We start from the raw sequence: 26,766 nt of genomic DNA, 5'->3' as shown, positions 1-26,766 counted from the left end.
AGGGCAGTGCTGTGCGGAGCCGGAAATGGACAGACCGGAAGAGGCGGGGACTCCGTGGACCGGAAGAGGGGTCTGACCGGAAGTGGGGTGGCGGCAGCGTGGGCTAGCCATGGGTCGGAAGAAGAAGAAGGGGTCTGGAAGTGCGGCATCGCGGTTGGTGGTGACTTTTGATGAGGAGAGGCGGAGGTGAGGTTACGAGGGCTTCCAGGTGGCAAAGTGAGCGGGGAACGGGGTCGCTGGAAGCTGAAGGTTTGCTCTGTTCCCGGTGTTTAGGGAGTACCTGACTGGCTTCCATAAACGGAAGGTGGAGAGGAGGAAGGTTGCCCTGGAGGAGATCAAGAGGAAGCTGAAGGAAGAGCAGAGGAAGATGAAAGAGGAGGTATAGCTCCTCCTGATGACAAAGGACCTTTTGCCATGTCAGGGTTGTGGGGCAGGCACGTAGCAACTGTTTCCTGGGGTCCTCATACTTCCCTTCCCTCACTTAGGGGGAGAGTGGGACCTCGTGGGTGGAGGGGTTGGGGTGGAACGGACACTTATAACAGCAAGGTTGCTGTAGTGACCTGTTTGTCTCTCCCAGAGGCACAAGGAGTACCTGAAGATGCTGCGTGAAAGGGAGGAAGCTCTTGGTATGTATGTCCTCTGTGCCTGTAGGGTTTGGGTTCCTTTGCAGCAAAATGGGTATCAGAGGAGTTAACTGCCTGTGAGAGGCACCAAACTGAACAGCCTCTGTAGCTGGGCAGGCATAGTTGTAACAGTGGTCCTACCCCAAAGGGATGTTGCATCATTCTTCTCGTGTCCCCCTGAGAAGCTGGGCAAGAACTCATGCAATGGGCTGAATGGGGGCCCCCTGCCCCTAGTGGGAAACAAAACTGGGCAGGTTGGACAGGAAGGAGCATGCAGGGGGGTATCTCCAAGGCACTGAGATCTTGGCTGGGGGAGGTAGCTTGCCCTTCATGCCTTAACCCTGCATGCGAAGACTGGACCTCCTGCCCCCACATGATAGTGCAGGAAACATAAAATCATTAAGGTTGGAAGAGATCTGTAAGATCATCTAGTCCAACTGTCCACCTACCACCAATATAGCCTACTAAACCATGTTCCTAAGTAATACATCTACCCTTTCCTTATATACCTGCTGGAACAGTGACACCTCTCTGAGCAGTCTGTTCCAATGCATCCCCACTCATTGCTAAGAAATTTTCCATAATATCCAAACTCCAACCTGAACCTCCTATGGTGCAATTTGAAGCCACTGCCCATAATTGTCTATTGCTTTTATCTGGAGAAGAGGCCAACCCCCGCTTTGCCACAGCCTTCTTTCAGATAGTTGTAGAAAGCAATAAGGTCTCCTCTGAGCTCCTCTTCTTCAGACTGAACAACCTCAGTTCCCTCAGCTGCTCCCTGTCACACTTGTGCTCCAAACTCCTCACAGCGTCACTTCGTTCTCTAGCCATGCTCCAGAGTATCAATGTATTTCTGGTAGTGAGAGGCATAAAACTGAGCACAGCACTTGAGGTGTGGCCTCACCAGAACTGAATACAGTGGCAGATGGTTACCTCCCTGTTCCTGCTGACTGTGCTATTTCTGATACAAGCCAAGATGCCGTTGGTCTTGACCAGCTGAACACACTGCTGGCTCATATTCAGCTGGGCATTAACCAACACCTCCAGATCCTTTTCCTCCATGCAGTTTTCCAGCCACTCTGGCCCAGGCATCTAGTGTTGCGTGGTGCTGTTGTGAGTGTACTTTGTGAAAAGCTGATATTTTTGTCCTTCTAGATGAGTTTGATGAACTGGAGCACTTGGTGACATCGCGGACAGAGTCAGTGAACATTGACCACCCAAACCATATTGTAACAGTCACAACCATCAGTGACCTGGACCTCTCAGGTGCACGCCAGCTGGGAATGACCACCTCTGAGGTACCACCTCTTGCTGACTGTCTGATTGCATCAACTATAAATGTTCTGGAGGCTAGTTAGATTGGCACTCCATGGATGTGCCAGAAGGCTTGCAGCTGGCTAGGAGCGAAGATGAAGGGGGAAACTGAATTTTCACGTTTCTCCACAACTTACATTGTGCCACTGCAGAGGAAGAAATGTCATCCTTGAGCAGCTTTCTTCTAAGCTGCCTTGGGATTGTTTGCTCTTTAACCTCGTGTTAGTAGAAGGTGCCACAGATCTGCACAGGGAGAACATAATATTGTAAAACCAGGTATAACGCTAGTAATGAGAATTTGGGCTTCACTGCATGGACTGTCCTCTGTGATTTTCTGTGACCTGTCCATGAACAGTTACTGCTAGGCTGAGGAGGGATTCTGCCCTCCACAATCCTATGCTTGGACCACAAATAAATCTTTTGGTTGTACTTGTGGTTGCTTCTGTTCTCAAAACAGATTTCAACTGAGTTCTCATGTTTGTTTCATAAAGGCTCTATGGTACTGACTGGTGCAATCCTTCTGATCTGTATGGGTTGTGAGTGGATTTGAACACCTTGGGAAAGTGCTGTATTGATTAGTTAACCTTTTACACTTTTAAGGACATCTTCTAATCTGAAAATCAGGTTATGGAGGCTTTAATAGTAATTTGAGGAAAAAGCTGTAACTTCTGATTCACAGATGTGGCCAGTAAGATTGTGTTAAAGTTGATTGATTAATGTAGGACTTCCTGCTGCTTGTCCCTTTCTGGAGGGCTGCAATAGCAAAACCTTGAGACTTGAACAAGGCTTGTGTAAAGTTTTGAGTGTTGATCTGTTACTGTGTTTTGCAAATAGGAATGAAGCCAAGAAGGTAGCAAAAAAAACAGAATTGTGAGACTGCTTGTTTAAATGTGTTCATAAAGATGTGTTTGTTTCTTCTTTTAAGGGAAAAAGTGAAGAAGAAGAGAAGGGGGAAGAGGTGGTAAACAAGCCTGCAAGAACAATGCCCAAGAAGTCCAGAAACCCTTTCCTATCTGAAAAGTACGTATAAATTCATTCAGCTGCTTGCTGCTGGGCAGTGTGAGCTCATCAGGAAGATGTTTTGTTTCCAAATCAGTGGTGTGATTGCTGGGAGGGCATGCTGTGCTGCTTGGGTGCTGGTGGACAGGAGCCAGCAGGGGGCACTGGCAGTCTGGAAGCCTGCCTGGGTCGGTGTGTTTCTATCACATTGATCTCTGGTAACAGCGGTGTGGGGTGGATGTGGTGTAGGCTTTGCCCTGAACTGTTTGTCTAGTCCTTCTCCTGTCCTGTCAGGGTGGTGCCCAGCACAGTGGGGTTCCCCTGGGACATTCAGTTACTTGTGTCCATTGCTGTTGGGCCACACAGGGCTGTCCTGCTGCTGTTCTAGTATCACCTTTCTGCAGTGCACTTTGGTGCCCAAACATTTCTCTCTTCCTATCCTCCCCAGGATCTCTTCTCTTACTGCCACGCTGCACATGCACAGCCGGAAAAAGAAGAAAGGAAAGCGACCCCAGCGTGGGCAAGGTCCATTTAAGAAAATCCAGAAACCCAGCATGAGGCGAACCACTAAGACTCAGCGACGGAGACTGACGGGCAAAATGGGCCGCGACCAAGATTAATGCAGAGCCAGGTGCTCAGAGCTGCAGCTGGGACTGTTTTCAGCAGCTGGGCTGCTGTTCCTTGCAACCCCTTTGTAACGATCAAGGACCTTGTTTACTTGGCTCTCTGAGCCCAGTTCAGCCTTATTCACCTGCTGTGTGTTGGCCACAGGCACTAGACACTGCATTTATTTTGCAGTGGTCTCCAATGAAGTACCTAGGTGCCACAGAATCTCTGAAATCTTCTGTTGGAGGTCAGATTCTCTGTATGGCATAACCCTCAACTGGCTTTATCAAAGGAGAAAATCTAAAGCTGAATGCAACAGACACACTGTCAGGGCTGTGAGACTGGGGAGAGCTCCGCTTCCACTTGTGAACCAATGCATTGCTATTTCTGCAGTGCAGTAAATTCTTTTTCCAGGATGATATGGTGTCATCTTGTCTCATGTTTCTTCATCTGTGCCACAGCCAAATGCAGGGATGCGTTTTGTTTTGTTTTTTTTTAGGTTGGTGGCCCTGCCTGTGGCAGGGGGTTGAAGATTCATGACCCTTGAGGTCCTTTCCAACCCGGGCCATTCTGTGATTTTTTTGGTGTCTATCCCATATGAAATTCAATAAGTTTATTCTGTGTAGTCATTTTGCTAAGAGAAATACATGTGGCTTAACTGAAGCATAACAGCTGGATGTTAATACCAGTACCAGCTGGAAACAGGGTTAATGATTCCTATTGCTGAAAAAAAATCTTTAAAATCTACTGGTGCTCAGGAAAGGGAATAGCTAGGAGCTGTTTTTGTGGTAATACAGAACCCGCCAGAGCAGGAATGGCTCATTCCATTGTCTGCTGAATGTGCCGATGTTCATTCTGATAGCTCAGAGGAGTATGAAATCCCTTACTACCCTTGCTGCATGTGTGTGGCCTTCTCTGGGATGGGAGTGGCAGAGGCTGTGCATTACTTCAGGGTGGCTGTCTTCTGCTTGGAAACCTTGGTGTGTGTGTTTTAGCGTGGATGTCTTCAAGAGGAGAGAAAAAGAAGTTGCCATGCATCTGCGTGGCTGGGGTGAGGAATGCTTCTGGTAAAACAAAGTCAATCTTCAGAGGAGAGAAAAGAGCCTGAGCAGCACACTGACTTCTGTCATGGAGTGTCTGTAGGATGCAGTGGCCATCCTGCCTCTGCCAGGTTCTGACCAGCACCTGGATGGGGCATCTTCCTTTATTATGTGTGTGCTGGCATGGCACACAGAAATGACAAAGGGGAAAAAGGCCTTTGTGGCCAAAACCCACACCAGAAAATTGGAAATGTGGCAGTGGGTGAGTAAGCAAATTGGCTGTGCTAGAAATGGGAGGGGAAAAAAGTAACTGAACTGATGTTGGAGGCCTTGTGGAGGCATCGGCTTACTAGCCTGTTCCTGTCTCACCTTCACTTTTTAGGTGTTTCAGAGATGCAGAAACACAACTTGTGGGCAAGGCTGACAGTCTGATGGCATGCTTGGATCCTAGCTGTCAGGGTTGTACAGTACAGCAGTTTTTTCCCTTTCCTTGGTGCCTCAAGGTGACCAGAGGCACAATGAGACTTGCACTTTGCCTCCCAAGGAGTTTGCCCTGAAGCTGGAATGGCCACTGTTTGCAGTCCATGTGTTTGTCATGCTGCAAAACCTGCTGAAACGTGGAGTGTGAACTTTGGGTTGGGTTTGTGGAAGCCTGGAATGACAGTGGGACGGTGTTGAAATACCTCATTATAAGCCTGATGGGATGTTAAGAGTGGCCTCAGCAACACCAAGGTATTTGTTGTTTTGCTGCCAGGTGATTTAAAAGAATTACTGGCCCTAATAACTTCTGAGTCTTTCTCAAGCCACAGCTGAAATCCTGAAAAGCCTTCCATGCTCAGGGGGAAGAAAAAAAAAAAAGTGGGAAAGCAGAACCATTAAATCCTATATGGAGTTAACCACAAGTATTGTTTGCTGTGCTATTGATTTCTCCATCTGATTGATTCAAGCTTGATTTTGTAATGTGAATTACTGACTCATCCCTCGCCCGCTTTGTTATGCGCAGGGCTGGAATTGGGCTACTCCAGGATATGCTGGGTGAAGGATAGCAGCTCATACACATGAGTTCATGTGTGAAGCAGTTGCCAGGCACATCCAGCATGTGGTTTAAAGTCTCTCTGTGCAAGAGTCATTGTGTCATTTGCTGCTTACCCTCCTTTCCAAGACAGTTTTCAGTGTTATTGTTGCTTTTTCCCTCTGGCTGCTCACTAATGAGTTCCAGCTGTTGATGAGGAAGCTGCTTCTGTATATGTCCTACTTGCAAAAATCACCGTGCTAGTGTGGCCACTGCACTGAAAAGTCATCACCATGACCACAGTGTGCCCCAGGGTCACCCAATTGTGGCCAATGCCCACACTCAGCCACAGCCATGTCCCCAGAGATAGGGGACCTGGGTGGTGGTGGTGCTACTGTTCAAGAGCTCGCACGAAAAGGATGTGAAGCTCCAATATGCTGTGTCCGTGCATGATGGCTTTTGCTGGCTAGACTGTGATTCTGCACACATGCATGCACAAAAATGTGATTGGGATTACAGAGGATCAAAACGAGACAGGGAGGTCAAATAGTCACGGAGAAACTGGAGCTCAGTGCAAAGATGAAGCTGCAGTGTGTGTGAGGTGTGCCGTGTTGCTCCTGTGGAGCATACCGAGCTCAAGTATTGCTGCTGCAAGAGAGGAACCGAGGATAAACCTCACGGTGTGCGGGATGAGTGCTTTTGAGAGCCAAGGGAGCTGGTTAGCAGTAGGAGTCCTAGTGCTTGCAGATCCATCCTGCCGCTGTTAACCATCTCCTGGGGCAGGAGCCCCAGGCCTGCTCTCTGGCAGGGGATGGGGACGAGAGGAAAAAGCGACAGCCCCCCCCCCACTGCTTTCCCGGCCCGCTCGGGTCGATCGCCCAACCGCTGCCAACGACACGTGGGTGCCCGCACACGTGCCCGTCGGCACGCAGCCACTCAGAGGGCGATATTCAAATCTGTGCCCGGTCGAGGCCAATGAGAGGACAGTGGGCGGGGCTTGGCTGCCCGCAATTCCCACGGGGAGCTCCATTCAAAGGGGAGCTCGGCGGGGAGAGCGGTGCTGGGAGCCGTGGGGAAGTGGAGGTACTGGGGGTACTGGGGTGCACCGGGAAGGGTACCTACGGCTGCACGAGTGCTAGAGGCCAACGGTGGGCCCCAAAAGCCCTGTGGGATGTGGGGAGCAACGGTTTGCCCATCAGGCAGCAGGATGCTCTGGGTTCCTACCACGTGTGGCAAGCAGTGGGCACGGCTGGATGTTGGGCTCTTCCTCTCTGCATTGCTTGCAAGTGAGTGCTTGGGTTCAGTGGGTGAATCAAGAAATCGTGCCTTCCCCAGGCTGTCTGCATCAGAACCTGTTGAAGGGTGCAGAGCAGTGTCCCTTCCTAAAAAAAGAAGGCTCCTGCTGCTACATACCCTTTTATTGTGTGGGTCACACTGATGGCCTTGCATCTGGATGCCCTTTGATTCTAGCATGGCCAGCCTAGTGCAGCAAGCTTCAGTCTGAGAATAACATTTGTGCTTCCATAGGAGCCTGAAGATGTGGAGCTGAAAGCTCAGCTTTCTGCTGCTGTTCCTTTCTCCTAGCTGCTCCCTGTAGCCCAGCAGCCAGAGCACCTGCATCCCTATGGAGGATGCCAGGTTCAGTGAATGATGTGCCCTGTGCCAACTTTGAAGCCAACATATTTGCAAGGAACCTGTGCCAACACTGCTTCCGTGCCTCAAGGGTTCACCCGCATGCTGCCCAGGTGAGCTCCTCCATCCCACCTGCAGGCCATGAATGCCACATCAAGAGCTGCTTTGTTCAGCCCTGGGACTTTGTAGAGATGGAAATCCCTAGCACAAAGGCTCGTGGTGTCCATCATTTAACTGTGCTTGGAGCAGAGCTGGAGCCACATTGGCAGGGAGGCTCTGGATGCAGTTAGGAGAAGCTCCGTAGATCCTGGGAAGGGAAGGAGGGATGAAGCAATACAGATACGTGCAAGTAAATAGCACGGTGAGGGAAGGGGGAATGGCAAGGGTGGAACCCACCCTGGATTTCATCTCTGTTTGAGGCCTGTTGGTCCCTTCCAGTTCAAACCATTCTATGATTCTTACCTAAAACGTGATCCTGGCAGATCTCCCTGGGGCTGCAGCGAGCTGTTCCTGGAAGGAAAGGTGGAAGGGGATACATCTCATGTGATGCAGGGCTGGGTCTGACCCCATCCTCCAGCATGAGCCACGCGGCTGCAGAGCGCTGCATCCCTCCAGGCGTCAGCCGGTTTCATGTTCACAGAGGGTTTCGTGTCATTCGCTGTCCTCTTGGAGCACCAGCCCGGGGATCATGAAATAGTAATGAGCCTCCCGCCCTCCTCCTTGCCCTCTCCCCCTGGCCCCCGGGCCCTCTAAGATTACTGCAGCCCTTTGGGATCTGCTTAGAGCCATCTCTGAGCGTATCCAGATGCCAGAGGGAGGGCAGAGAAGCCCCCTACTACTACTCCTAAACCCTGCAGGTAACGGGCCTGGGGGAGATGCTAGAGGGTGGCTGCAGGCAGAGATTCCCCCAGTCCTCATCCTCATGTGCTTTCATATCCGGCACGGCGATGGCACGGCTGCATCCCCCCCTTCCTCGCAGGAGCATGACGCAGAGGTGGCGGGGCACGGCACCAACGCAGACCCAGGTGGGCCCTGGGACTCGGTCCGCATCGTAGCACCGCAGTGCGAGGTGTACATCTGCGTGGGTCGGGCAGACGGCGCAGAGCGGTGAGTGGCAGAGGCTGATGGAGGGGGATGATGGGGAAAATGGGATGAGATATCACCGATGCACTGAGAGATATGTTTAGTAGGCATGGTGGTGATGGCTTGATGGTTGGACTGGGTGACCTTGGTGGTCTTTTCCAACCTTGATGATTCTATACTCTGCCAGGGAAAAAGGGCTGAGCGCTTTCTCTGCCTGTGTTTCTCGTGACTGCTCCCTGTTCCCAGGCTCTGCAGCCATGCTGACAGTTGCCTGTCCTCTCCTTGCTCCACAGCTGGCACCAGAGCAGGGCACAGCCCCCACTCGGCCCCAGCACTGTGGGCCAGCATGGAGAAACCAGCACCGAGCCCCACAGCCACACTGAAGGCAGGGTGAGATGGGCACTTCTCTTGGTTTGGGTGGTTACAGCCTCCTCGTCCCCTCAGAGCCACTTCTGCTGGGCATACTCAGAAGCTTCCAAAATGCTGGGGGGGTCAGCTGGGACTCTTCACTTCTCACACATGCTCTTTGCCCCGTTCCAGCCCAGTAACTTGTAGCCCCATTGCAAAGTCCTGCCTTATTTGTCTGTCAGGGCTGGGAGATGACCAGACTATTGGACACCACTTTGGGATCAGGCAAGCAGGACACAATGAGCTACAGAGGCCACAAGGATAACACACAGCTGCAGGTGGACAGAGCTAGGTGGGGTCAGCCCTTTCCTTCTGGATCCTGGGTGAAGACAGAGGCTCCGAGCATTAGGAAAGAAGTCTTTGTGCCAAAAGCAGGTACATGTGGTTTGCTCTCCTGTGGGATTCTCTTGGTGTGCTCACCATAAAACATGGTGCTGCTGCCTCCCTACATGCTTTGCTGTGCTCCCACCCCACCATGCAGTCTGGGTTTTCCCTCTGACCCCCTGTTCCTAACCCTGAAGCCCTGCTTTGCTGTGGGCAGAGAAGCATTACACACCACTCATTCAACAGTCTTCTTTCCATTCCAGAGCGTGCTCCTGCCAGCCAGAAGCCCAAGGAGGGCTGGGCAAAGCATCGCATAGAGAGTGGCTATTTCTCCTTGGAACCTCGAAAACCTGACCCTTCCTGGGCTTCCTCTGTACCTCGTCCTGGCCGCAGCTCCTCTCCTGGTCCAGGCAGCAGCAGGCATTTGGCATCTTCCTCCAGGGCTGGGGAGCCCCGTGGGCATCCCAGTGCTGGGGGCACAGAGGGGAAGCGTGTGCTGGAGAGGCAGGAGTACACGGTGCTGGCAGACCTGCCCAAACCCAAGCGCCTTGGCCGTGGGGATGCTGCTGACCGCCGTGGCTCCCGCACGCTCAGCCCTGGCCGAGTGGAGGTGGAGAGGATATTTGGTTGTGAGCGCAGGTGAGGAGCAATAGAGAGCTCTGCAGTGGATTGTTCCCACAGGTCACTTCATAGCTTGGCGAGAGCAGGGCTGCGAGTTACAGCTCAGCTTTGAAGCTCCCAGCCACGTCCTGGGAGCTGCAGGACATGCTGTAGAGTTGGGAAATGGGGAAAGGAGAAAGAAGCTCCCAAATCCTAGTAGGATTAGGGATGCCGAGAGGTCCCCAGGTGAGTCCTCAGCTGGAGAAGCAGAAGTGGCTCCAAAATTGGCAGCCCAATGGTGGCATGGGGCATACAAAGGTGTAACAGGGACCAGGCAGTGGATGAGACAGGAAGGGGCAAAGTGCAGAGGACCCAAAGAAATGGCATGAAGGAGATGTGGATGAGGAAGCTGGGATGGTTACAGCAATAGGGTGGAGACCCCAACATCTGGGGCAGGCAGAGATGTAGGCCTGGAGTGGGGCTCAGTCAGCAGCCAGACAGGCTGTGTGTGCCTGCAGGAAATCTGAGACGTTGGAGGCTTTCCAGGCACTGGAGGAGGGCCGCGTGGAGCGGCTGGATGGCAAGACCCCAGTGCCACCCAGCAAAGGCAGAGTCATTCGGAGGCAGTCCAGCCCCAGCCTGCCCAGGGAGGTGAGTCCTAGCTGTTTTCTCCTGCCACATTTTCCCCTATTCCTGCATCCAAGAGGCTTCTCCTGGATAGAAGCTGGCTCTATGCATAGGGGTGCAGGTTCTGCAACACCATTCATAACCCAACCAACTTGTCTCCCAGCTCTCATGCCACCTTACTTCCCTCCTTGCTATCACTTGTGTTCCCTTTGCTCTCTGTCCTGTGTGTCCCCAGGGTCAGCGGCTCTCCTGGCACCCTGAGCTGTGCAGCAGAGATTCCAAGGAGTCCCGGCGCTCCCCCAGCCCGGCTCGACAAACAGAGAGGGCCGGGGTCCCCCTGCGCCCCATGTGCCCTTCTCCACGGGCGGAGAGGGACTGGAGGAAGCCCCGGGAGCCCACAAGTCCTACTCAGCGGCTGGAGAGGGGAGGCAACAGCCCACGATCCCCCAGCCCAGCTTCTAGGTTGCAACAGAGGGCAGGAGGAGCTCAGAGCCCTCCCCAGCACACCGAGAAGGACTGGAGGAACAGAGCAGAGAGGAGCCAAGTTGCCTGGCAGGCTGGAAGCATGGGGAAAGCCAGTGAGAGAAAAAGCTGGGGGAACACCCTGCACCCCCCAAGCCTTGGGAAGAGCATGGATGGAAACAAGCAGGGAGGAGCCTGGCCACCACGCTCCATGAGTCCTACAGGACGGACAGATGGCACATGGAAAAGCCAAAAGGAGACCTCTCAGCCTGGCCTTGCACGGGGGGCAGAGAGACAACGGGGGGACCCATCCAGGAAACAGCTGGAGTGCAGCTGGAAGAACCTCCGGGATAAACTGCAGCCTCCTCATGCTGGGAAGGGCACAGACAATGAGTGGAAAGGCCGAGGGAAGCCCTTGCGTCCCATGAGCCCAACGCGGCCACCAGAGCAGGATTGGAAAGGCCATGGGAAGCCCTTGTGTCCCATGAGCCCAACGCGGCCACCAGAGCAGGATTGGAAAGGCCACGGGAAGCCCTTGCGTCCCATGAGCCCAACGCGGCCACCAGAGCAGGATTGGAAAGGCCATGGGGATGCCTGCCAGGTTCAGAAGGCAGAGAAAGACTGGAGGGCGCATGAGAAGTCACCGTGCCACATGGACTTGATGCAGCAGCTGGAAAGGGACTGGAGGAGCCCCGCTAGGTATGCGGATGCCTGGCCACGGCCGGATGACAGCTGGAGGAGGCCTGAGAGCCCAGCACAGAAACTGGAGGATGATTGGAAGGGGGCTGAGCACAGCCATGACTCAAACAACCCAGAGAAACCATTGGAAAGCGATTGGGAGAACAAGAAATTCCTCGTATATCACGTGAGTATAGAATCACTGCAGCTACTGCTCGCTAACCACGTCCCTCAGTAGGAACACCTGGAGCTCTGGAACACCTCCAGGGATGCTGACTGCACCACCTCATATCCAACCTGAACCTCCCCTGGGGCAGCTTGAGGCCGTTCGCTTTCACCCCATCGCTGTTAGCTGGGGGAACAGGCCAACCTCCAGCTCACCACAAACTCCCTTCAGGTCACTGTAGTGAGCAGTAAGGTTTCCCCTGAGCTTCTCTTCTCCAAACTGAACAACCCCAGTTCCCTCAGCTGCTCCCCATCAGACCCGTGCTCCAGAGCCCTCACAGCTCCACTGCTCTTCTCTGGACACACTCCAGGGCCTCCATGTCTTTCTAGTAGTGAAGGGAGTAGGTTGGGAGGGGTGAAAATGGAAATGGCAGGGACCTGTCTGCTAGGTGTGGAACCAGCGCACCCCTTTTCCTGAGGTCTGAGAAGCAGCGTTTCTGCTCCAGCACTGGGAGACACAGGAGGAGATGGACACAGAGGCTCAGGCTGAGCTCTCGCTTTCTCTCCCCGCAGTCGCAGCTGGATGGGAGCTCCAGAGCACCGCAGAGCTCCTCGGGAAGCCGGCTTCCACACGGGAGCACCAGCGAGAAACGCACTAAGGTAGGGCCTGGGGCTCCCCGCCCGCCCCGTCGGCTCCATTGGCTGCGGGAAGGGGGCGGCCGGGCCGGAGGCCACCCGCTGCCATTGGGCCGGGCCGGGCCCTCCCAGGAAGTTTGGGGTGGGAAGGGGAGGAAAGAAAAGAAAAAAAGAGGAAAAGTTTGAAGGGGAAAAAAAAAAAAAAAAAAAGCCCTCGGAAAAGCTCGGGGCGGGCGGCGGAGCGAGCGGGCATGGTGGGGCTGCGGGAGCCGCCCGGCCGCTGAAGCCGCCCCGCCGCCCTGGCTGCCCGCAGCCGGCCCCGCCGCGCCCCCGCCATGACGGTGAGTCTGGAACGGGGCCCCGCGGCGCTCTGCTTCCTCCCCCTGGGCTGTTCCCGCTCCGGGGGGATCTCCCGCTGGGGTGTGGGCGGCACTGAGGCGGTGCGGGACCGGGGCTGCCTGGGCTCCCGGTCGGGGGTGGGGTGCGGTGGAGGTGACGGGCCGGCCCTCGGCCTTCCCCGTGTGGAGGGGCGGTGAGGGGTTCGGCGTTGTGCTTTGGCTTTGGGGGCCTTTCCTAGGCGAGCCAGGTCTCTTTGGGGGAAGAAGTGGGCTTTTGGGGCCGCCGGGAACCCCTTTGTGATGGAGGGAAGGCGGCCCGGGGTGAGGTCACCCTGCAGCAGGTGACCTCCAGAGGTCCCTTCCACCGCCGCTGTCCCGTAGAGCGAAGTGTTGCTCTGTAGCCCGAGAAGCCGTAGGAACCGCGGCCTGGAGCTCTAGCTCTGTTGCTTTCTATCCTCCGTTTCTTCCCCCTGCCCTCTGTACCACCCAGGAGTCATTCTTCCACTCCCACCCTATCTCCTTTCCTTCTTTGGTGTTTACATTCTTAAGATACTTGCAGGCTGTTATCGCAGCCCTTGTGTCCTCGTGGCAGCCCGAACAGGCAGCCAGCTCCCTGCACCAGCCATCACCCCTGCTCAGTGCTGGATCCCCCCGGTGCCTCCTCTTGCATCCTCACATCTTCGTTGTTTGGAGCCAGCCCCAGATATCCGGATAGCTCTGCTTTCCTGCCCGCTTCCTCCTCCTGCCCTGGCCTTTTCCTCTGACGGGGGATTCAGCTCAAACCTCGCTCTGTTCTCTGCCCATATCCCAAGTGTTTCTCTCCAGAGTACAAAGCTGAAATTAGTGGTAGACAGGGAAGAGAAAAAAGCAGCTTTAAGCACTTTGTGGACTGGTGTCTTGTCCACCAGAAATACTGTGGACAGTGGCAGAGCTGTGCCTACGAGGATGAAGACAGGGAAAAAGAGGCTGGTTGTGTCTTGCACCATTCGTGTGCTTTGGGGACTTTACTGGCCCCGGTGCTGTGCCCATGGCAGTAATAGGGCAGTTTGTCTGGCCCTCCTGCCCCACACACATGTGTGCTGGGAGAGAAGGTCACGCCAAACATTTCACCTCCTTTCCTTCCCTCCTGCCGCTCCCAGCCTGGAGTCAGTGCTGAAGTCACTGGATTGGAAAGGATAACGGCACAAAGGGTGGAGCTGTCGCCACAGGGAAGAAATTAATTTTCAAAGAACTTTTGCAGGGCGGTGGGGATGTCCGGGTCTAGGGGAGTGGATGAGGGGATGCACGTGGTCCCCAGCCATTCACCGCCTCTGCTCTTCGTGCCTACTTTACAAAGCTGAGTGGTGGGCTGAGTTATTTGCCAGCTCGGGAGGAGCTGGAGCAGCAGAGCTGGGAGGAGGAGCAGCTCCAGCCTGCTTGGCTGAGGGCGAAGTTGGGGAGAGCATTTGCCCTGAGTCAGCTTTCCAGCACGGCACTTCTGGAAGGAGCTGAACTGGTTGGGATGCCGGACAAGTGGCGTGAGGTTAGGAGGAGGTGAATGGGGGGGGGGAGCTTTTTAGAAGGGAGTGAGCTGGAGGAAACCCTGCTTGTTCTCCATAACCATGGCCCAGGGCTGGGCAGAGGGTGGGCTCTAGAAGGAGCAAAGTCCCCAGCATCTCAGACAGGATTTGTTCTCCAGCTCTGGTTGTAATTCCAATTTGATCTCCAGCCTCAGGCAAAGCGTTGACACGCTGTGTGTTTTCACAGCTGTTAAATTGCCTCCTGCGCCTTTGTGGTGAGGGCTGGTTCATAGTGAGCTGCTATAAGGCTGTAATAAGTGAGCAGTGGGGAAGGTGCTGTGGGAGGTACCCCTGGGGCATGGATGCCCAGGTTGGAATGAAATGTGCCTGCTTCCCTGTGTCCTTCTCCAAAGCCTGGCCTGGCTTGTGACAGAGCCGTGTTCCCTTCCACACAGTTTCCTCACCCCTATCTCTCTCTCCTATCTCTGAATAAATATCTCCAAGGCACCTTGTAGAAACCTCCCTGCTGCATATTTTACCTTTTTTTTTTTTTTCTTTACTCTTTCCTTATCTCTTGTTTCCTCTTACAGGAATGATTGCTAAATGCAGTCCTCCTCCACCACTAGGTCCTAAACTAAACCCCCACGTGTTTCCTCAAAGCAGTGTGGGGCTCTTCTTGTTTCTTATTCCCCCTATGGGAACTCTGCTTCCCGCTCCCCCAGCATGCAGAAACCTTTTGTGGGTTCCGGCATGCACTAAACCTCTGCTTTGTCCTTTCCTCTCCAGCCAGATCTCCTCAATTTCAAGAAGGGATGGATGTCCATCCTGGACAAGCCAGGAGAGGTAAGCTGGAGCCTACTTCTTGCCCTAGCCTTATTGGTCAAGTTCCTTGTGTGAGCAGTGGTTTTTCCCTTCCCCTCTCGTTGTGCTTGCTCCTGCTGCAGGTAACTCATGCTTGAGAGACCCAGCATTGTATTGGGTGCATTCTGAGCTGAGAATTATTACGGGCACTTGGAAGGGACCTAGAAAAGGGGGGCAGAGCCTAGAAACGGAGAGGTCATAGGGTAGCACATCCCTCCTTGTTCCTGCACTTCCCTCAGTAACTGTCTATCCATTTCCCTCCTGTCTTTTCCCCTCCCTCCCCCTAACCCATCTGCTGGCAGTGGAAGAAACACTGGTTCGTGCTGACCGACTTGAGCCTGAGATATTACCGGGACTCGAACGCCGAGGAGGTAAGCATGGGTGGCATCTCCTCACCCCTCTGTTCTTTCCTGCCCTTGTCCTCATAGTGACAGGGAGAGTAACATTATCACTAGCACAGGCACCTCATATCTACACAAAGGAATGTGTCCCATTCCGGTGAAGCTCTAGTGTCTCCTTGAGACTTTGTTCTGACCCATCATTCTCCATCTGAAGAGCCCCTCGGGGCTGTCATGGTTTGAAGTGAAGAGAAAGGCTGACACGGGGGCAGCTGGGCTGCCCTGCTGCTCTGCCACTCTTCTTCTTCCCATGCTTTGGTTAGGGTGCAGGCAGGTGGCAGGGTCTTTTTAAGAGATGGGCTTTGCTTACACCCTAGAGGGTGGCTGTGCTTTCAGGCTGATGACCTTGATGGCGAAATCGATCTCCGCTCCTGCACAGATGTGACAGAATTTGCGGTGCAGCGCAACTATGGCTTCCAGATACACGTAAGTGCCTGGAGTGCAGCACTGAGGAATGCCTGGTGAGATGGCTGCTCCTTCCCCGTCTGCATCCCTGACACAGAAATTTGGGCAGTGTAAACTTCATGGTGTCAGGATGGCAGGGGTAGTTGGTGGTGTGTCCAGCACTCAAAGGGTTAGAGTGCAGCCAGCTGCCCCTTTGCTGAGTGGTGACAGAGCCCGTGTCCTGTCTCTGCTGCAGACGAAGGATGCCATCTTCACACTGTCAGCCATGACCTCAGGCATCCGGCGCAACTGGATTGAGGCTCTGAAGAAGAACGTGCGCCCTGTTAGTGCTCCAGATGTCACCAAGTAAGAGCTGCCTGCTGGTGGGTCTCCTGCTTGTTCCTTTCTTCAGGAGGACACCTGAAAGGTCCTTGGGAGGGGTGGAGCAGGGCAGTGATGATGAGAGTGACGGGCATGCAGAGGTGATGCTTTCTGGGGGCACAGCGTCTTGGTAGGCTCCTGTCTACCAGGAAGATATTGAGCAGAATCGTAGCATCTGTTCAATTTGGAAAAGACCACTAAGGTCATATAGTCCAACTACTGACCTATCACCAGTAAACAGTTTCCCTCAGTACTGCATCTACCTTTTTCTGGAAAACCAGCAGTTCCTCGCACTGCCCGCAGAAGCCTGCCCCAAAACCCATTTTTTTTAGCTCCATTTTGCTGCTGGAGCTTGGCTGAGACTCAGGGTGAATCCTCCCCACCTCCTGGGGAAAGCCTGTTTACCCATACATGCAGACAGAGCTGCCAAGTGATGTGATGCAACCACTCTTCTCTCACACAAGGTTTTTCACAAGGCTGAGTTGAGCAAAAGCTGAGCCTTGCGTTTAACCAGCAATGCAAGGGGGCTGTTTGTCTGTTCTTTTGCAGTGCCTGTCCTTCACATGTTATTGCTGTGGTTTCAGGCTATCTGACTGCAACAAGGAAAACACAATCCGTAACTGCATCCCACCAAAGAGCTCACTGCGAGTGGACGAGCAGCAGCAGCCAAGTTCTGAGGGAAGCACCAAAGGCAGCACTTGGAAAGCGGATGGGCCACGCCATGCCTTTGACTACGTAGAACTGTCCCCCTTGCAGCAGGATCCCCAAAATCAGGGGTCCCCACCGAGGACAAGAGGGAGTTTGAGGGTGTCAGAGCGAGTGTCCAAGCATGAGGATCTAGAGCGGGATTTGGCAGTGCGTTCAGAGGAGAGGCGCAAGTGGTTTGAGAGTCCTGACGGCAGGGTCTCCAACAGTGATGGCCCAGGGGGAAACTTGTCCCGCAAGGTGGAGGAGCCAGACCTGCCTGCTGCCCCACTTTCAGAGGAGCAGCGAGTTCGGCTGAACGAGGAGATAGAGAAGAAGTGGCTGGAGCTGGAGCGCTTGCCCTTGAAGGACTCACGGCGAGTGCCCTTGACAACACTGCTGAACCAGGGCAAGGGGAACCACGGAGATGCCAATGAGGCACTGAAAAAGGAGGTGAGAGCACTTTGGAAGATGGTTTTCTGGGGGGCGTGATCCATGCAGCTTTGTGCCTCCCTGGTGGCTCTGTGGAAGAGCAAGGCCACCAGTGTTGGTGGCATCGCTTGCGTGGATCTCTGTTTCCTGGCAGCGTGTTCGCTGTCTCCTGTCTTGAACTGTTCCCAAGTCAACAAACACATCACCTCCCAGCCCTGGGAAAGAGGTTGAGCATCTCTCTTCTGTCCCTGGCACAGGTCCAGTCGCTGCGGGCGCAGTTGGAGTCCTGCCGGGCCCGAAACGAGAGCCTTCGGGAAGCTGCCAAGTCCCAGGGAGATGGCCACGTGCCCCGGGGCTACATCTCTCAGGTGAGCAGGATGGGTGAGCCTCAGGCTGGGAAATGCCAGAGCCTGGACTCATTGCCAAGCAGGTATCGCTAATCATTGGGTTGCCATGGTGGCCACAAATAGGCTCGGTTGTGATCAATGTTAATTACATAAAGGCTAGAGTGCGTATTAAAGAGGCTGGAGTTGGCAGGAGGCAGTGGCGCGCACATGCTGTCAGGAATTCAGGATCTGTCACAGTTGAGGGAAGGGAATTTGGGTTCCTGGTGAGCTCCTCTTGCAATGGACTGGCTGCACCCAGCCCAAATAAAAGCACAAATCACATGGAGCAGTTCACTGCAATCTCAGTTTGCACTTAGAGCTCACGGGTCTCCATGTGGTCAAAAGAAAACAAAAAGGAGCAGGGAGAAACAGCATCTTTTCTTCCTGAGGCTGAACTTCACCTTTCCCAAAAGGTCTCATTTTCTCTCAATTTGCCTTAGTACCATTTGAAAGAGGGGGAGAACAAGTTGGTGAATTCAATGGCTTCTCAAGAATAATGTTTTGGCCTGATTTGATGGCAGGCAAATCTTCCCCAAGGGCCTTGGGGCATGAGTCCAAGATGGGAATGTCTTGCTTTGCTGTAACACAACTTATCTACAGCACTAGGCATTGAAAGGGCCAGCCACCAGAAAAAGTATGAGCTGTGCAAGAAGATCGCTAGCAGTCAGGCTATAGGGAGGGAGGTGTCTGTAACAGCACCCAGCCAAGGGAAAGGTGTCACTTTTCTGAAGCAGAGGCTCAGTTTCCATCGTTTCTGGGGATGCTGCTTTATTTAAAAGGCAAATAGTGGATGCGGTTCCAGCAGTACATCCTGGTAGAAGGGTCTTGGCATCTCTTGATGGCTGAGTTGTAATAGAAGAGGAATGTTTTTTCCTCTCCAGAGCACGCAAGGCTCACAAGATTTGTGAGCTGAATGCTTGTGTTTCATGATCAAAGTACCAGGAGAAAAAAACATCACAGAAAGGGGTCTCACTTGTCTCCAAATGCCCCTGGACTAGGGAGGGGTTTGCAAAGTCAAGCATCATCCCAACAAGGTGCCTGTCCTCCTGTCCACATGTCTTAGAGTCAAAGAATCACAGAGTATCCTGAGCTCAAAGGGACCCACAAGGACCATTGAATCTAACTCCTGGCTCCACGTAGGACTACCCAAAATTCAAACCTTGAGAGCTTCCTGAACTCTGTCAGTGTAGTGCCATGACCACAGCCCTATCCCAGTGCCCAATGACCCTCTCAGTGAAGAACCTTTTCCTAACCTCAACCTGAACCTTGCCCTAATATCCCACCTGACTGTCCCAAGTCAGCTCCGTGTTGTAATGTGTCTGCCACTTTGACATCCCTCACCCTTCCCTCTACTGTCCTTTCCCCTGCGTGACAGGAGGCCTGTGAGCGCAGCCTGGCTGAGATGGAGTCGTCACACCAGCAGGTGATGGAGGAGCTGCAGAGGCACCACCAGCGAGAAATGGAGCGGCTGCGGCAGGAGAAGGAGCGGCTCCTTGCAGAGGAGGCTGCAGCAACGGCGGCAGGTAGGAGCAGGAAGCAAGTCATGTCCCCACTTCCTTCCACCTCTCCCAAATGTCTCTGACTTCTGCCAGAAACCTGCCAGCTTCCTGTACCAAAAGTCTTGTAACTTGAGTCCCACTGCTGAGCCTGCTGTTTGGTCTTAGAGGAAGCTTGGCTTTTCTCCCACCTGTGCTGCAAAGTCTGGTCATGCTGGGACGCCATTTATTAATCTCCTTAGCAGCTCTCGGTGCTTTGGGATAATCCTGGGATGTGGGAGTTGGTCAGAGGGCAAAAGGTAAAGAAGGAAGAAGTGTAGAGTGCACATCTTTGAGCCTGAGGCACCAAGAGCTGGCTCAGTTGCGTGGCTGGGTTTTTCCAGATGTGCCCAAGCTGGCATAGCCTGATCCCGTGTCTCCCATTGCATCTCTCTGCAGCCATTGAAGCACTGAAGAAGGCCCACCGGGAGGAGATGAACAAGGAGCTGGGCAGGACACGAAGCTTTCAGCAGTGTGGCTCTGTCACAGACGCCCTCCAGAAGCAGCACCAGTAAGAAGTCTCTCCTGCTTCCCTTGCTCAGTGCTTTGGGCAGAGCCTGTTGATGGCACAGGAGCCACAACCTTGTGCCTCTCTGACAGGTTGGATGTAGACTCACTGAAGCGGGAGCTGCAGGTGCTGTCAGAGCAGTACTCCCAGAAGTGCCTGGAAATTGGGCAGCTAACAGAGAAGGCAGAGGAGCGGGAACAGATGTTGCAGCGCTGCCAGCAAGAGGGGAAGCAGCTCCTTCGGAAGAACCAGGCAAGAGAAGGGTTTCCCTGCCCTTAGGGACCACAGAGCATCCTCATTCTGGGACTGCCCCTGTCTAAATGGGGTGTCTCTTTATTCATATTCTTCTCCTCTCAATATGTTACTGGGGCCAGGACTGCAAGAGAGCCTTGTGGCTGTGCCATATCTGCCTTTTTGCCTGCAGGAGCTGCAGATCCGCCTGTCGGATGAGATTGGGAAGCTGCGAAGCTTCATCACCTCGCGGTGCTCTGGGGACCGATCTCCACAAAACAATGAGCGCAACTCCTGCGAGCTGGAGGTATGGGGTGCTTAGGATGTCCCCAGCAGTTTGGGCTCGGAGTAGAGGGGACTGGGAGCCACGCAAGGCTGCAGGGCTGTGCAGGAAGGAGGTGCGCAAGCTTCCCCTGCGTGTTTCTCCCGGGGCACCATGCATCACTTCCCGCTTCCTTCCTCCTCCACCACCGCACTTGCGCTAGGGAGGACGGCCTCTACCCAGGCTGTGTCTCTCTGCTTCCCCCTGCCTTGAGTCACCGCCTGCTCCTCTCCCCTGAGCCAGGTGCTGCTGCGTGTGAAGGAGAATGAGCTCCAGTACCTGAAGAAGGAGGTACAGTGCCTCCGGGAGGAGCTGCAGATGATGCAAAAGGTTGGTGCTTCCCTGGGTCTGCTGGATGGGGCTGGGTATTGCTCTCTTACAGCAAAGCAGAGGGACTAGGAGGCAGCATAGTGGCTGCAGGTTTCAGACAGGGTCATTTGGATGCTCAGGTCAAACCCTTGTGTCGTGTGTGCTCCTTGTCCCTGCTTTCTTGCTGAGCAACACTGCCTCATTGCAATATTCCATTACTTGAAGTGTGGCTGCAAGGAGGGTGGAGCTCTGTCTTCATGAGGAGCCCCATGGAGAAGACAAGCAGCAGTGGGTGTAAGCCCTACCAAGAGAAGTTTCATCTTGATATATAGTTTGTTTTGTTTTAACATTGAGAGCAGTGATTCATTGGAACAACCTCCTCAAGGACATGGTGGTATCCCCACCACTGGAGGTTTCCAAGAGGCAGTTGGACAAAGTTCTCAATAAGCTCACTTAGGTTTCCTTATCCCACAAAATATTGAACCAGCTGATCTTTCAAGGTCCCTTCAGACCTGGGTTGTTGTATGGTTCTGTGAAATCATTGCCCAGTTTGGGCTGAGGTTCAGGCTTTGGGCTGTGTCCTCCCTCACCCACTGGCCTCACCTTGACACTTGAATACCAGCATGAGAGTTGCTAACTCTTCTCCCTGTCTGGCAGGACAAGAGATTTGCCTCAGGGAAATACCAGGACGTCTATGCAGAGCTGAATCATATTAAGGTGCGCTCAGAGCGAGAGATTGAGCAGCTGAAGGAGCATCTGCGCCTGGCCATGGCAGCCCTGCAGGAGAAGGAAACACTGTGCAACAGCATCAGCAATTAACGGTGAGCGCTGAGGGGCTGTTATGTTCCCTCCAGGCTTGGGGGACTGAGATTCACTTTACTTTTGGCAGAGACAAGGCAGCTTCTTCCTGCTCCATTTGGTGGTCAGTGTGGCTATGGCTTGACCCAGCCATCTTCCTCCAAGCACTTGCATAGGCAAGCATAAGGATGGAGCAGTGTGAAGCCATCATGCATGTTCTGGTGTCCAGAGCAAGCCTTCTACTTGATTGAACACTGTGGCCATCAGGCTTGGGGTCACACTGTTCTGCCAACACTTGCTGGTGGGCACTGACCAGTCTTGAGACGTGTGGGATCAGAGCAGGCATGCCAAGCATGTCAGAATCTCCTAGAATGGAGGCAGAAAGGACAGCATTTCTGTGCTGAGTGCGATCTTTCCAAACCTGTTTTATTTTTTTCCTTCTCTTTCTAGGTCTACTTCATTTGTTTATCTGTTCTTGTTTTTTATTTGCTCCGTTCCTCACTTAAGGAGAGAGGGAGGTTGGATCTCATCCTTGGCGAGACATCTCTCTCCTCAGCCAGCTCCTCACTTCCCTCCCAAAGCTTTTGATGAAGCCTTTCCAAAACCTTTTTGCCTTTGTATCTGAGCACATTATTTGGAATGGCTCCTTACATGCACCTTCTTCAGGATTTTATACGTGAAAATTATATTTTATAGAAGAATTTTGTTTTCCCTTGAGAAAAAGAGGAAAAGGAGAGGGAAAGCTTCTACGTCACCAGCATTTTCTAACCAGAGAAAGAGAATATACTCCCCACTTCCTCAGCCCCCCCTGCTCCCAGCCACGTATCTGCCTTTGGCACTCCCATTCCCTCTCTTCCACCTGTCTCTGGGGCCCCATGGGGATGTATGGGGACACGTAACAACACCACTGCCCCAGCACCCAGTGGAGGAGACACCCAAGCCATAGGAGGAGGCCGCCTGCCGCAGCTGCACCCACCTGCAACTTTGAAAGAGGAGACCTTGGCACGAGGCTGCACGATGGAGCTCTCAGTGACTGTCCTTCAGCTCTGCCTTGGCACAGCCTCAGCGCCAGGAGCCTCCCCACTCACCCTCCCTCGGGCTGGGGAGAGCCCGACATGTTAGTGGCAGAGGAGCTGCTGTTCTGCCACACCCTTCAACTCTTAACTTAATAAAATCTTCCCCTTTTGCTGAGAAAAATGTGTTTGCTGAGGGCAAGTCTTGCTACGGTGCTGAGAGCAATTTCTGCAGCTTCCTGCCTCATTTTGAAGCCAGCAGCTCTTTTGTGACCACCAGGAGCAAGGGGGGAGATCTCGGGGAAGATGAAAGGAACGGCAAACGTTTTTCCCCCCTTCTGTTTTGGGGTAAAAAACACGCTTTGCTCTTTCTAAAGGGAGCTTAAAGGAAAGCACTCAGAAAAGGCTTCTGGCTCCTTTCCCTGGGCAAAGCCAGCACAAAATCCAGTAAATCCAGTTGCAGGCTTGCATCAAGCCTGAACCACCACCTTGAAGATGGGATGAGCCCTGGGCGTGCCATCAGCAAGAGATGGAACAGCAAAGCTCCCAGGCTGGGGGTGGCAGCTGTGAAGTTGGGAAGTTGTGGGGACCATGATTGCAGGGGAAAAAGTGAAGTTTAGGGCATGGTGTTGTACACATGTTTTTTAGGGGAAAAAGAAAACACACTTTTGCATCACCAGTGGCTTAATTAAGGCTGTGGGGTTGCATCTATCACTGGGGATTGCAACCCCTGGGAGTAGCCAGCCAGTCCCTTCCTCAGGTGCTCCCTATATTTGTTTGGGTTTGGTGTTTTTTGTTTTTTCCTAACTGGGGACTGCTGTTCCTGATAAAGGCTTTGCACCAGCATGCTGGAACGTGTGGCTGCTGCCAATCAGCCCCTTCCCCAGTGCCGCATGTGACAGGGTGATACTGGCCCCACGGCTGCCCCATAGCGATATCGCCTGGCCCCAGTGCCATGGGTGTGAGAGGAGGCAGCCAAAATGTCTGCCTATTTTGAGTCTCTTCGCGAAGTAAAAGCGGGTTAAATGAAATTTTGCCGTGATGAATTTGCTGGCTTTCCGTGATGGGCTGCAGCACATCCACAGCATGTGTGCTTTGACCATTTAAGATGAAGTCCTGAGGTGGACGTGCAGGAATGCTAAAGGTTTTGTTGGGATGATGCGTGGGGAGAAAGGAGGAGGAGGAGGATGAAGTCATTGAGATTAGTGGGAGATTGCTGTGCCAGGCTCCTTCCTCTGATGTTTGTTGCAGGGAGATGTTTCCCAGTCTCCAAAGCTTGTTTAATGCCAGAAACACGCAGCATCAATGTCTGCAGCATTTCCATCACACCTCCAGCCCCAGAGCCCCTCTTGCATGTTAGGGACACACCAGTGCAAAGTGACAGGGATGTTCTGCACCACCAAGGGTGACACAAGGACATTAGTCAGGATTCACGCATGGGAGACCATATTTTAACTTGCTAAAAATTAGAGACCGGGTCTCGATGAAGGGGTCCCCCAAGTACTGGGGAGAGGCTGCAGGAGGTGCCCAGGTGATGGGCTCAGATAAGACACTCAATTTTCAGCTGCCTCTAGCAAGGTGAAGCCAGGGTACTGCACTGCCCTGATAAACATTGCCACTATTTTTTAGAGGCTCTGCAGTGAGCTGGTGGGAAAGGAGCAAGGTTTAGAGATGCTCTTTGCCCCCCCCTTCTGTTCTCCTTCATTGGCGGGTGAGCGCGCGCGCTGCTGGCAGTTAAAAGCTTGGATGCAAGTAAAGCCAGATGGAATCTTATCTGCCTGCACCCGAGTGCCTACGTGCAGACAGCCAGCAACGGCACTGCATTTCCCGCGCAGCAAACTCAGGGCCTATCACCCGGTCAAGGTGTCACACAGAGGCCATGGTTCCCTACAGCATCGCCTTCTCCTTTCCTCATGTCTCCGTGGTGGCACAAAAGCATCTGGTGATACTGGTGTTGCAGAGGGGTGCTCAGCACATATTGGATGTGCTGAGATATTAGAAACTGCCTTGTTTCACCTCCGGTGCCACATATCCATGGGGGGGCACGAATGTATTTTAAGACAGAAGGAGGAAAATGTGATGTAAATGCTTCAGGAAGACGATGGTCACAGCCATGTTTAATCTCCCGGGGACAGCTGGGTGCTTACTCAGCTGGGAGGTAGTGGCTGATGAGAGTTCATGTCCCAAAGCCTCTGATGGGGAGCAAATGGGACAGAGCGGGAGTGGAGACAGACTTATTGGACCCTGGGGTACAGCTGCCAAACCAATTTTTGAGCCTTTTTGCAGGAAAAAAGTGCACCACCAACCCTCCCATAGGTCACCACCCTGGTAGCCAGGAGCGACCACAAACCCCAGGGTGACACCATAGCTGCTCAGGGAAGACAGAAGGGAGACCCCCCGCGTCTTTCCAATGTCCCTCCCACTCATTATCCCCTACGTTCCTCCCCATATCCTCCTTGTCTCCATCTAGTGTTCCTAACACCCTTCTAAGTGTCATTGCCATGTCACCTTGCTCATTCCCTGTCCCCAGCACAAGCTCCTCCTTGCCCTGCACGTTACCTCCTTGTCTCCCGATCCCCCTCCCAGCACCTATTCTTGTCCTATCCAGTGTTAGTCCAAAGTACCTCTTCTTTTCCCCATCACATCTCTCTCTTCCCCTGTTGTCCAACTCGGTGTCACCCTTGTCCCCACCATGTCCCTCCTTGTCCTCTGGTGTCCACCCCATCCCCATCATGTCCCACCTTATCCCCCGGTGTCCAGCCTCAATGCCCATCCCATTCCCACGGTGTCTCACCCTATCCCTACCATATCCCTCTCCATCCCTTCATGTCCAACCCCAGCGTCCACCTCTTTCCCCATCACATCCCTTCATGTCCCAACCTTGTCCCTCCCTGCCTGCCCCAGTCGTGTTGCTGCGGGGCGGGGCAGAGGGGACACGGGGACAGCAGTCCTCCCCACGGTCCGTGCCGCACCCTTAAATGCGCGGTGCTGGCATGCGCGCCCACAGACGCAGCGGCGGCGGCAGCGGGAGCAGCCCCACATCCGTTGTTGCCAGCGGCTCCTTTCTGAGCTCCCTAACCCTACCGTGGGGTGAAGCACCGGCCATGACGGAGAGCCTGGTCCTATCCCCAGCCCCAGCCAAACCCAAGCGGGCGAAGGCGTCGCGGCGCTCGGCGTCGCACCCCACCTACTCGGAGATGATCGCGGCGGCCATCCGTGCGGAAAAGAGCCGCGGCGGCTCCTCGCGGCAGTCCATCCAGAAGTACGTGAAGAGCCACTACAAGGTGGGCCAGAACGCCGACCTGCAGATCAAGCTCTCCATCCGGCGTCTCCTGGCTGCCGGCGTCCTCAAGCAGACCAAAGGGGTCGGAGCCTCTGGTTCCTTCCGCTTGGCCAAGAGCGACAAGGCCAAGAGATCCCCAAGGAAGAAGAAGAAGGCCGGCAGGAGGTCCACATCTCCCAAGAAGGCGGCGAGGCCCAGGAAGGCCAGGTCACCGGCCAAGAAGCCCAAAGCCACCGCCAGGAAGGCCAGGAAGAAGTCGCGGAGCCCCAAGAAGGCCAGGAAGCCAAAGACTGTTAAGGCCAAGTCGCGGAAGACCTCCAAGACCAAGAAGGTGAAGCGGTCGAAACCCAGAGCCAAGTCTGGTGCCCGGAAATCGCCCAAGAAGAAGTGAGCAGCCTGGGGGCTTCGCCCAGGCTCTCCCCATTGGTTTCTGTAAATAGCTTTTGCCTTTATTTTTACCTCTTTCTGTTTGCAAATTTTATAAGTTGATCTATTCCTAACAGCTAAAACAAGGCAAAGAATGAAAGGGAAAAAAAAAAAAAAGAAAAAAAAAAAAGGAATTTCTTCCATATGGAAGAGTTCCCATTTATACAAGCTGCTTCTCTGAGTGTTTATTTCATCTTGCCGCGGGTGTGGAGGGCTGTGGTGGGCGGGTGGAGGACTTGGGGGGAGGTAGGAGGGCTGTGAGAGCCGGGAGGAGGAGAGGGGACTCCTCCTTGTCCCCTGGAGTGAGGCACAGCCCGCCAGCCCAGAGTGTGAGGGCTGGAGATAACAGTGCGGCCGGGAGGTGGTGCGGGCCTTTGGGGTGGGGCTGGACGCTGCTGCCACCAAGGGCTTGGCACAGCCCCAAGGCCACACAGGCACCGCAACGTCCCAACCCACAGGGCTGGCTGTGAGCCCACGGGATGGGACGGCCCTACTGCTCCGCTCCGAGTCCTTGGACATCACTCCTAGGTATGCTGTGCCTAAATCCCCAGGGCTCAGGGTCTTCACCTTCCTGGCTCTTCCTTCCATTCCATTGGTCTGATGTTCCTAAATGACTCAGGGTAGATGCTGCCCAAACCTCTGAGGATCCCAGTACAGAACCCTGTAGTGAAATCCTTGGCCTGGAGGAGTGTAATCCCTTTAGGTTCTTGTTCCTAAGATCCTTGGACCAAAGGCTCTCAGACTGAAGAGCCCAAGGCCCTCTCAAGAG

General features: G+C 53.8%; 3 protein-coding genes across 3 annotated transcripts; all 3 read left to right on the top strand.

Annotated features, from left to right (window-relative positions):
* The first annotated feature begins 50 nt into the window (after positions 1 to 50).
* Positions 51 to 3,961, top strand: NOL12 (nucleolar protein 12). Its single transcript, XM_048926689.1, has 6 exons — positions 51 to 186; positions 274 to 379; positions 578 to 626; positions 1,779 to 1,921; positions 2,863 to 2,957; positions 3,385 to 3,961. Exons 1-6 carry the CDS (start codon positions 110 to 112, stop codon positions 3,554 to 3,556), a joined length of 642 nt encoding a protein of 213 aa, XP_048782646.1. The 5' UTR covers positions 51 to 109; the 3' UTR covers positions 3,557 to 3,961.
* A 3,164-nt stretch (positions 3,962 to 7,125) lies between these two features.
* Positions 7,126 to 22,467, top strand: LOC125703429 (TRIO and F-actin binding protein). The gene is made up of 21 exons (XM_048967871.1): positions 7,126 to 7,339; positions 8,206 to 8,333; positions 8,603 to 8,699; positions 8,900 to 9,092; positions 9,305 to 9,680; positions 10,160 to 10,292; positions 10,504 to 11,595; positions 12,147 to 12,233; positions 14,833 to 14,889; positions 15,210 to 15,278; positions 15,642 to 15,731; positions 15,946 to 16,055; positions 16,655 to 17,207; positions 17,444 to 17,554; positions 18,948 to 19,095; positions 19,507 to 19,618; positions 19,708 to 19,867; positions 20,040 to 20,153; positions 20,412 to 20,498; positions 21,135 to 21,298; positions 21,726 to 22,467. Exons 1-20 carry the CDS (start codon positions 7,226 to 7,228, stop codon positions 21,294 to 21,296), a joined length of 3,993 nt encoding a protein of 1,330 aa, XP_048823828.1. The 5' UTR covers positions 7,126 to 7,225; the 3' UTR covers positions 21,297 to 21,298; positions 21,726 to 22,467.
* Positions 22,468 to 24,856: 2,389 nt separating this feature from the next.
* Positions 24,857 to 26,096, top strand: LOC125703435 (histone H5). The gene has a single exon (XM_048967886.1). It carries the CDS (start codon positions 25,267 to 25,269, stop codon positions 25,960 to 25,962), a length of 696 nt encoding a protein of 231 aa, XP_048823843.1. The 5' UTR covers positions 24,857 to 25,266; the 3' UTR covers positions 25,963 to 26,096.
* The last annotated feature ends 670 nt before the right edge of the window (positions 26,097 to 26,766 follow it).

The sequence above is a fragment of the Lagopus muta genome, chromosome 1 (genome assembly GCF_023343835.1).
Source record: "Lagopus muta isolate bLagMut1 chromosome 1, bLagMut1 primary, whole genome shotgun sequence".
In the NCBI taxonomy this organism is placed as follows: Eukaryota; Metazoa; Chordata; class Aves; order Galliformes; family Phasianidae; genus Lagopus; species Lagopus muta.
Note: the sequence above shows the minus strand (reverse complement) of the source record. Positions and strands in the feature narration are given on the sequence as shown.